The sequence below is a fragment of the Belonocnema kinseyi genome, chromosome 6 (genome assembly GCF_010883055.1).
Source record: "Belonocnema kinseyi isolate 2016_QV_RU_SX_M_011 chromosome 6, B_treatae_v1, whole genome shotgun sequence".
In the NCBI taxonomy this organism is placed as follows: Eukaryota; Metazoa; Arthropoda; class Insecta; order Hymenoptera; family Cynipidae; genus Belonocnema; species Belonocnema kinseyi.
In genome coordinates, this window is record NC_046662.1 from 132,419,004 (window position 1) to 132,428,596 (window position 9,593).

The following is a 9,593-nucleotide window of genomic DNA, read 5'->3' on the forward strand; positions in this document are numbered from 1 at the left end:
ATCTCCAAGTAACAGTAGCTTTCTTGAAATGCAGAAATATTTTTTCATAATTTTCTTTTAAATGTGGAGAAAAATAAGAATCTGCAACTGCTCGAAAGTCTTAAAAACACTTTACATATTTAAGGCATTTGATACAACAAAAACTACGTAAAATGTCTATTTTATTCAACAGTTTTTTTACAAGAGCATAGAATCTTTTTATGCCGATTCCAAAAAAAAGTAGCTTATATTTGTATAAGCTACTTTATAGTTAGCCCAAATTTTTTTGGAATCGGCATAAAAAGATTCTATGCTCTTGTAAAAAACTGTTGAATAAAATAGACATTTTACGTAGTTTTTGTTGTATCAAATACCTTAAATATGTAAAGTGTTTTCAAGACTTTCGAGCAGTTGCAGATTCTTATTTTTCTCCACATTTAAAAGAAAATTATGAAAAAATATTTCTGCATTTCAAGAAAGCTACTGTTACTTGGAGATATCTGTTACACCAAAAGTTCATGCAGTGTTTTTTCATGTATTACATAGAAGAAAAATGAACTTTATTTGTTTTCTATTTTTTATTTTGTTTTTTTGTATTTTTTTGTTATTTGAATTTATTAAAAGCAGTTCGAGCGTACAACTCTCCTCCCGTTTGAAATTGAATAATAGACATATAAAAATGAATTTGATTTGTTTCTATAAATTTGTATAAATAATTAAATATAATTGTGTTATATCAATGGATGTATTTTGTGCAAGATATATATAATAATAATAATTACTGTAAAATACTTATAACTGTTAAATTTAGTCAAAAAACTATTTTGAAATGAATGTGCATATCATTAAATTATTTCGCAATTATTTTATAATCATTCAGTTTTTTGAGAGATTTATTTAGAATAATTAGTAATAATTCAACATTATGTGCGTTTTAATATAATTATATGGTTATAAAACGATACTAATATAGTTAAATGAATGCAATAAATATAATTTTTGTAGTAAATTATTTAAATTTGACAATTTGATAATTTTAAATTTCAAACGCACTTTTTTTTCGAAACCGCCCGGCAAAGATTTTTGAAATTCGATACAGATCCTTTATTTTGAAGTACTAATTAATTCCGGTTCAAATATCTGTGGTGAAAGTTTTTGTCATTAAACCTATGTTCAGGCACACCGTGTAACGTTTATTTTAAAAAAACACTTTCAACTACAGAGGTAATTACAAATATGATATTGATGAAAAATAAACTTATATTTCTGGTGCTTAACAGTCTAATATCGCTTATAGAATACTCTAACAATACAAGGGAGATTTTACTGATCTTTTGTAGATATCAAATGGTTTCTGTCCACTTTGGTTGGCTTTACTCTTGCATAGAGCTGAAAAATGAAATATATTAATGTAATAATATTATTATTGTTTCAGTTATTATTAACTAAACAGGATTATAAAAAAACCATGGGGTATTTTCATCGCCTTGGCAGACATAAATACAAAAAACGTCGGTTTTTTTTCATTCAACGTTGTAAGTATTTACTCCGTAATCTACTTCGCTAATTCGGCGACAGTACGAAAGCATTCCTACTCAGCTGCAGCGTGAACATGGTCCACGAAGTAATAGTAAATGTGCAGTTCTATGGAGATATATTAGTAGAACAGCGTAATAGTTTTGACCAACGAATTAATTGCACAAACTCTAGCAATCACCTCACTAATCAAAACTATTCCACTAGTCTACTATGTTTACCTCCATAGGAGTGCGCCCCATGAACATCAAACTGTTTTTTACAACAACATGCCAACTTTTTGGGAATAGTTGGGGGAAGGGGGGGGGGGTTAAATGTGAGAGAGCGAGTCTCGCTCTCTCGCATGTGCCACGTACCAAATGTTCGCAAAAAGTTGACAGATTTCCAGTGGCTTTGTTGGTTGACGGGATAGGAGAATGCTTCTGGCTGTAGCGTGTTGGCAAAGAATAAATACAGAAACACTGTATCATGTTATTTTGCAATTTCTACCTGTTCTAAAAACGATCAATTATTGACTGCTATCATGAATACTGGGTATGAAAAATGTATTTCTGTCTCTATGAAAATCATCATTAATGCAATTTTAAAATAATGACAGGTAAATATGGGGAAATTTATATTTTTGGCGCGTTAGTAGTGAACCATCCGTCGTCGTAATATTTGCTCAAGTGTAGAAGTTCTTTTTCCAATTTAATATTACTCAAAGACTAATAGATCAAACGAAAAACAATATACACTTCAGTAAGAATTACGATGATAGATTTTTTACTACTTACGTTCTAAAAAATATCTTTTTCTGTAATAACCTATAACAAAAATGTTAATGTGCCAACCACGAGGTAATCTGCATAAAGAAAATAATTTTACCGACGAGACGTGACGTAAAATCAAACTTCTTAATCGCGGAAAAACTGTAGACCTAAATTCAATATTTCAGTCATCTAACATTTTTTAGTCAAGATGTTGTAAAAATATCGACAATAATCGACATATCGATGTTTAGGAAAGGTTATGCAGAACTTCCGACCCTGCAAAAATACCAAATGTAAAATAAAGCTCCTGCGGTGCTTTTTCACACATAAACAGTTATTAAATAATTTTTCGTAAATACTATTGACGTTTGCAGCGTTACTAAAAGTTATGCTATGTAAAGAAAATAATATTATCAACGCTGTTAATGTCGTTCTTAGAAAAATATAAATACCGATCCTAAATCTAAGAATTAAAACACATTTGGAGTGCACTAAGATTTACAATGATTTTAATATATTAAGAAATAAAGGAGGCAATGAGATTTACCCAAATTTGAACGATTTGGCAGGAGAAAAAATGTTTTGCAAAATCTAATTTTGAACAAAAGAAAATTTCACTTCGTGGATACTTTATGGCTGATTTCAGGCCAAACAATATTTGGAAAAAAAAGTGAACCAGTTTCGAGTAATTGAACGAGATATTATTTAATTTATTATATTAAGAAAAAAGCTCAGAGGGCTATAAAGCACCTTTGCGAGCTGAACGAAGCATACACATAATATAATATGCAAAGATGTAGAAATATATATATATATATCATTAAAAATTTGTCATAAGGACAACCGCAGGATTTCACCGGGAGCGGGTGCTAATTTGAAAAATTGCACCCGCTTCCAGCGAAATCGCGGTAAAATTTCAGCCACAACCACGTCTCAAAACCGTGAGATAGCTGGTTACAGTCTGTAACGGAATCAATACGACGATGCGGCAAAAGTTACGTGCACCCTGAGAAAACGGAGCGATCCAAGGACTACGGCCTGCTGCATTTTCCCCGCAAGTGTTTTAGCATATTGTTGACACGCAGAGATGCTTTTCAGGCTATTAACGAGTGAAAGCTTGGCATCTCCAAGAGCGCCGATGATAAGGACGATTAGTTTAACAGAATATTCCGGGTAGAATCGTTGCAAATGCCTTATAAGGTCTCTATAACTCTCTTTCTATTCATTCTCCTTGGCTATAATGTTTTTGTCAGCTGATGCCGAAAATTCGATAACGAACATGATTCGCTTCTCGAAGTCAAGAACCATGTCTGGCCTCGAGTGTGCAACAGAAATAATTGTCGAGAATATAAAATTCCAGTATATGCGGCACTTCCCATTCTCGACAATTGACTCGATTTCCCTAGGAGCATTTAGAGGAGTGATATTAAGGTTAATGCCGTAACAGTGACAGAGCTGGTAATAAAGTACTCTTAGTGCCGCATTGTGCCTTCGGATGTAGGTCGTTCTCGCATTAATTGGACAGCTAGATAGTATGTGAGCTAAATGCTCGGGATGTGCATGGCACGCCCTGCAGCTATCATCGGGAATGTCTTGGCTCAAAATGTGGCGACGGTATGTTAAGGTGGAAATGACACCGTCTTGGCATGCGAAAATGAAACCCTTCGTACCAAACTTCAATCCGGGTGATTTAAGGAAAGCAAACGTTAGCTCACACGGCATTGACTGATCCTCCATATTTCTGTAGAAGATACCGTGCATCCTCTTATCGAGGAGCTGTTCACGAAAGTTTTTCTCTTGTGCTTTCTTAATCCAAGCTTTCAGGTGTGAGTACTCGAGATAGATAAGATTTGATGCATTTTGCGCAGGTGTGACAACCATGCCGAAAACTGAATGGCACCTGGGTGAGGTATCTAGAACGGTGAATCTGGGATACCGGGCGACCTCTCATAGTACGCAGCGATATCCTTGCAGGCGGGGCTCTACAAAGATGGACGAACCCCTTTCCCTAGCTTCTCGTAGGAACAACAATGACAAGACCAAACATAGTTGTAGTAACTGCGGTTTAAAATAACTGAACCCGCGGGGCTCCCGACAATGGGTCAGCCAGCAATGCCGACCACCCTAGAGCTGGGGGAGCCAATGAAAATGGATTCAATGCGATGGATCGGCGGAATCTCGGGATCTTTAGGTGGACGGAGCGACTAAATCACGACTTGCTAGAGTGCTACGATGGGAGTGTGGCCCCTGAACGAGGTTACATGGGATGGCTGCATGCTCTGTGATGCGAGAAACACCCGGAGATATCGCACTTTTTGCAGCAACGTCTGCGAAACCATGCCGAAATACTCCGAAAAAGGGGCTATGTAAGCGGAACGCCTACTCTACCACAGATAGAACAAGCCTTCAACAGAGAAAAAGAGGCGTCACTAAGACCAACCGCGGGCAGGCATCCAACAGAGGAAGAGCAATGCTTTATGACCCGGAGAAACATCAAAACCAAGGTTTCTATCAATCCTAAAGATCTGGCTGAAGTGGATGACGAGCTTTGTTGAAAATGATAGGCTGGGCAAGACAGTACGCGTCCCGCATTCAGTGTGTGATTGACTAAATCACATCTGGCAGGAATTTTACAGCCAAGGTTCGAAAGTTCGCGCGCGAACTCGGGATCCGTTATCACACACTTAACAAGTCAAAGCTGCTGACCATCAGGCAACATATTGTTGCGAGAATACGTATACTATCTAATGCTAAGAAAAGTCTAGAGCGGAGGGAGAGATGGGCCAGGGAAAATCAACAGTTTCTCTCTGACCCATCTCGACTCTTCCAAGACCCTCCAGTTACAGTCGACCACCCGTCCAAACCAGAGGTGCATAGAGAGATTGATGCCGCTTTGGAAAACCAGATTTACTATCTTATCTGGAAAAAACACAACTAACAAGGTCACCTTTCAGAGAGGTGTCTTTCAGGGCGACACCATGAGCCCACTCCTCTTTTGCCTTATATTATTGCCACTATCACTAGCAGTTCGCCATTCCGACGGATACTTGTGCGGCAAACCTGCAGATTGAAAGTACAAGGTCACTCATGTATTTTACATGGACGATCTTAAGATCTATGCTCAGAACAAAGAGCAACTACATCTAGCTCTAGGGATTGTCAAACGATATACTAAGGAAATTTGAATAGAATTTGGGTCAGACCAATGCGCCAAGATTTATTTGAAGCGAGGAAAACTTAATGGCATCCCTAAAGATGCTGAGCTCGTTGATAGAAGCGCTATAAGACACCTTTGCGCTGGAGAGACTTAGACATACCTGGACGTGCCACAGAGCCGTATTCAGGATGTTACATCTATAAAGGATACTCTCCGAAGCAGATACAAACGTCTCATCAGGCAAATTTGGTCTTCCGAACTGTCGGCGAAGAACAAAGTATCTGGAACGAACTCGCTTGCCATCCCAGTAGTACTGTATTCATTTGGGGTAGTTCCATGGACGAAGAACGAGCTCAGATCCCTTGATATCGTGACAAGAAAGGTTATGCACATGAACAAAAGCATGCATCTTAAGTCTTCTATTCTGCGACTGTACATCGCACAACGTCAAGGTGGTCGCGGAATATTGAGTCTTGAATGTCTTCACAACAGGATTATTCTGGGTACAGCACATAGAGCCGCAAATGGAAGAGACCCTCTTCTTAAAATGGTCAGATATTACGAAGAAGTGGGCAAAGGAGCGTTTCTGTACAAAGCAGCGGAGGAGGCTGCTGAAACACTTGGACTTAACTTCAGTATTAGAGGTGAGCAAAATCCATCAAATCTCATCTATCTCGAGTACTCACTCCAGAAAGCCCGGATTAAGAAAGCACAAGAGAAAATCTTTCGTGAACAGCTCCTCGATAAGAGGATGCACGGTATTTTCCACAGAAATGTGGAGGATCAGTCAATATCGTGTGAGCTATCGTTTACTTTCCTTAAATCGCCCGGATTGAAGTATGGTACGCCGGGTTTCATTTTGGCATGCCAAGACGGTGTCATTTCCACCTTAACATACCGTAGCCAAATTTTGAGCTAAGACATTCCCGATGATAGCTGCAGGGCGTGCCATGCACACCCCGAGCATTTAGCTCACATACTATCTAGTTGTCCAACTCATGCGGGAACGACTTACATCCAAAGGCACAATGCGGAACTAAGAGTGCTTTATTACCATCTCTGTCACTCTTACGGCAATAACTTTAATATCTCTGCTCTAAACGCTCCTAGGGAAATCGAGTAAATTGTCGAGAATGGGAAGTGCCGCATATACTGGAAGTTTATATACTCGACAATAGTTTCTGTTGCACACTCGAGGCCAGACATGGTTCTTCTTGATTTCGAGAAGCAAACCATGTTTGTTATCAAATTTTCGGCACCAGCTGACAAAAACAGCAGAGCCAAGGAGAATGAAAGGAAAGAGAGGTAGAGAGACCTTATAAGGAATTTGCAACGATTGCACCCGGAATATTCTGTTGAACTAATCGTCCTCATCATCGGCGCTCTTGGAGGTGCCAAGCTTTCACTCGTTAATATCCTGAAAAGCATCTCTGCGTGTCAACAATATGCTGAAACACTTGTAGGAAAAATGCAGAAGGCGGTAGTTCTTGGATCCCTCCATGTTCTCATGGTGCACGAAACTTTTGCCGGATCGTCGTATTGATTCCGTTACAGACCGTAACCACCTATCTCACGGTCGTGAGACGTGGTTGTGGCTGAAATTTTACCGCGATTTCGCTGGAAGCGGGTGCAATTTTCCAGATTAGCACCGGCTCTCGGCGAAATCCTGCGGTTGTCCTTATGACAAATTGTTAATTATATATATAGCAAAATGCATCAAATCTTATATATCTCGAATACTCACTCCTGAAAGCCCGGATTAAGAAAGCACAAGAGAAAAACTTTCGTGAACAGCTCCTCGATAAGAGGATGCACGGTATCTTCCACAGAAATGTGGAGGATCAGTCAATGTCATGTGAGCTAACGTTTGCTTTCCTTAAATCACCCGGATTGAAGTCTGGTACGGAGGGTTTCATTTTGGCATGCCAAGACGGTCTCATTTCCACCTTAACACACACACACACACACACACACACACACACACACACACACACACACACACACACACACACACACACACACACATATATATATATATACATTCAAACAGGGCTTCTTTATGTCTTAATCTGTTCGCATCCGTGCGGTAACCGTCTCTCCTCATTTATCATTGTCATATCCATCAAATCTATCCGATTCAATCATTATCTAACCTTCTTTTTCTGCATTCATAGCCATTTATATACTTATGCATTTCAATCCTTTTTATCCAACCATGATTGAATACTTATTAATCCTCGATGAACTTATACTCTTCTCTTCACCTATCATGGACAGGAGATGTATCCAGGCTAATAATTTTATATTATCTTCAATCGTCTGCCTAAAAATGTACTTACTATCCGTTTAATCCTTGAGTTTCAACCCGCTTCCCTACTCTCAACTATACGCTCTAATTGTTTCCACTGCGATTCTATAATTGCGGGCTTCAATCTTTCAATCCTATTCGTATTTCAATTCTTATTTATCCACGGCGTACTATAACGAAATTTATTTTCGCTACAAAACGTATTTCTTCTCCGTTTGAATACTTTTACTTCCGACAGAGCGTTTCCGTTGTTTACTTGTTTAAAACGTGTTTTCTGTATGAAATACATTTACTATGTGGATTGATCTGCGCTATATATACACCATGATCATAAGGTGGGTGGCCACAGGGTACGACGAAATCAAAAGGGCGGACTGACGAAACCCTCGTGTGTCTTCCATCTCGCAAGTAACATAGCATGTTTTTGGCACCTCCGAGAGCACCTATCGCAAGGAAAATTATTTTAAGCGAATATTTGAGGTAGAATCGCTTCGAGTGTGCAATGCAGACAGCTATCCTCAAATCGTATTTAAAGAAAATTTGGCAATTCTCTTTTTGGACAATTGAATTTATCTTCCTCGCAGCGTTCGGCAGCATAGGGTCGCGGACAACATCGAAAGAGCAACAAAGATGGCAATAAACTACTCTTACGGCCGCATTATGTTTGTACAGACACGTTCTGCATTTTTTTGTCCATTATGCTTTTCGAAGTGAGGCATCTAGATGGATCAATGTACTTTTCTCACTTTTCATAGCTTTGACACTGGCCTCTACATACCTAGGCGTTCGTCAGAGTCGCATACAGGACATAAAATCAGTGAAATAGCCTCTCTGAAGCAGGTCAAAGTTCCATGTAACAGCTTGCATATCAATTATTCCGTGCCACGATCATAACTTAAAATTTTATGTATACAGCTCACATCTTAACAAATGGAAAAGTTCCTCGACGTAAACTTTTGCTTTCCTCAGATTATCAGGACTTAATTTCGGTACAGAGGGTTCCATTTTCACGTTCCAAGACAGTGTCATTTCCACCTTAGTATAACGTAACTACTTTTTATGTTAGGAATTTCCCAGCGTTAGGTTCAGAGCATGTCATACACATGCTGAGTACCTAGAATACATACTATCCAGGTGTCCCATTCATGCATGAACGACTATCTTTAAAGACACTATGCAGTCCTAAGAGTGCTTGACTACCATCTTTGTCGCTCTTACGGTGTTGGTCGCGACCTAGCTCTGCCGAACACTTCGAGGAGATAGAGTCAGTTGTTTACAACGAGAAGTCCGGAATTTTCTGAAACTACGATTTTCAGACATCAGTCTCCATTACACACGTGATGCCTGACATCGTGCTGACGATGATGCCTGACATCATCGAGGAGAGGTATCAATATCTTAAAAAGGAGATGCAGCAACTGTGCTCAAAATTTTCAGTTGAGATAGTTGACCTTATGATCGGTGCCCTCGGAGGTGCAAAACATAAAAATTAAGGTTTTCCTGGTTCTAGAATTATTTTTCTAAATATACATATTAGCCTAGAGAAATATTTTCCAAACAACAATTGCAGCTAATACATAAGACAAAACCAAAACCTTTCCCATACAATAAGAAAAAAATATATGATAGATATGAGATGAATAATTGAAAATCTGGGCAACAGAAAAATATATGTAAAAATTCCATTAACAATGTTTTTAATGATTTCACCATCGCTAAAATAATATATAATAACTGAATATATATATAGACCTTATAAGACAGAGATGGCAATAAAGTACTCTTAGTGCCGCATTGTGCCTTTGAATGTAGGTCGTTCCCGCGTGTGTTGGACAACTAGATAGTATGTGAGCTAAATGCT

At 38.6% G+C, this 9,593-nt stretch overlaps 1 protein-coding gene across 2 annotated transcripts in view; it reads right to left on the bottom strand.

Moving 5' to 3' along the window:
- Positions 1 to 196: 196 nt before the first annotated feature.
- Positions 197 to 9,593, bottom strand: part of LOC117174167 (putative uncharacterized protein DDB_G0271606) — a 255,406-nt gene continuing 246,009 nt past the window's right edge. For both annotated transcript variants that reach the window (XM_033362995.1, XM_033362994.1), the window contains one exon: positions 197 to 1,368. In XM_033362995.1, coding sequence (XP_033218886.1) covers positions 1,303 to 1,368 — 66 coding nt within the window. In that variant the 3' untranslated portion in view covers positions 197 to 1,302. The remainder of the gene's footprint in view (positions 1,369 to 9,593) is intronic.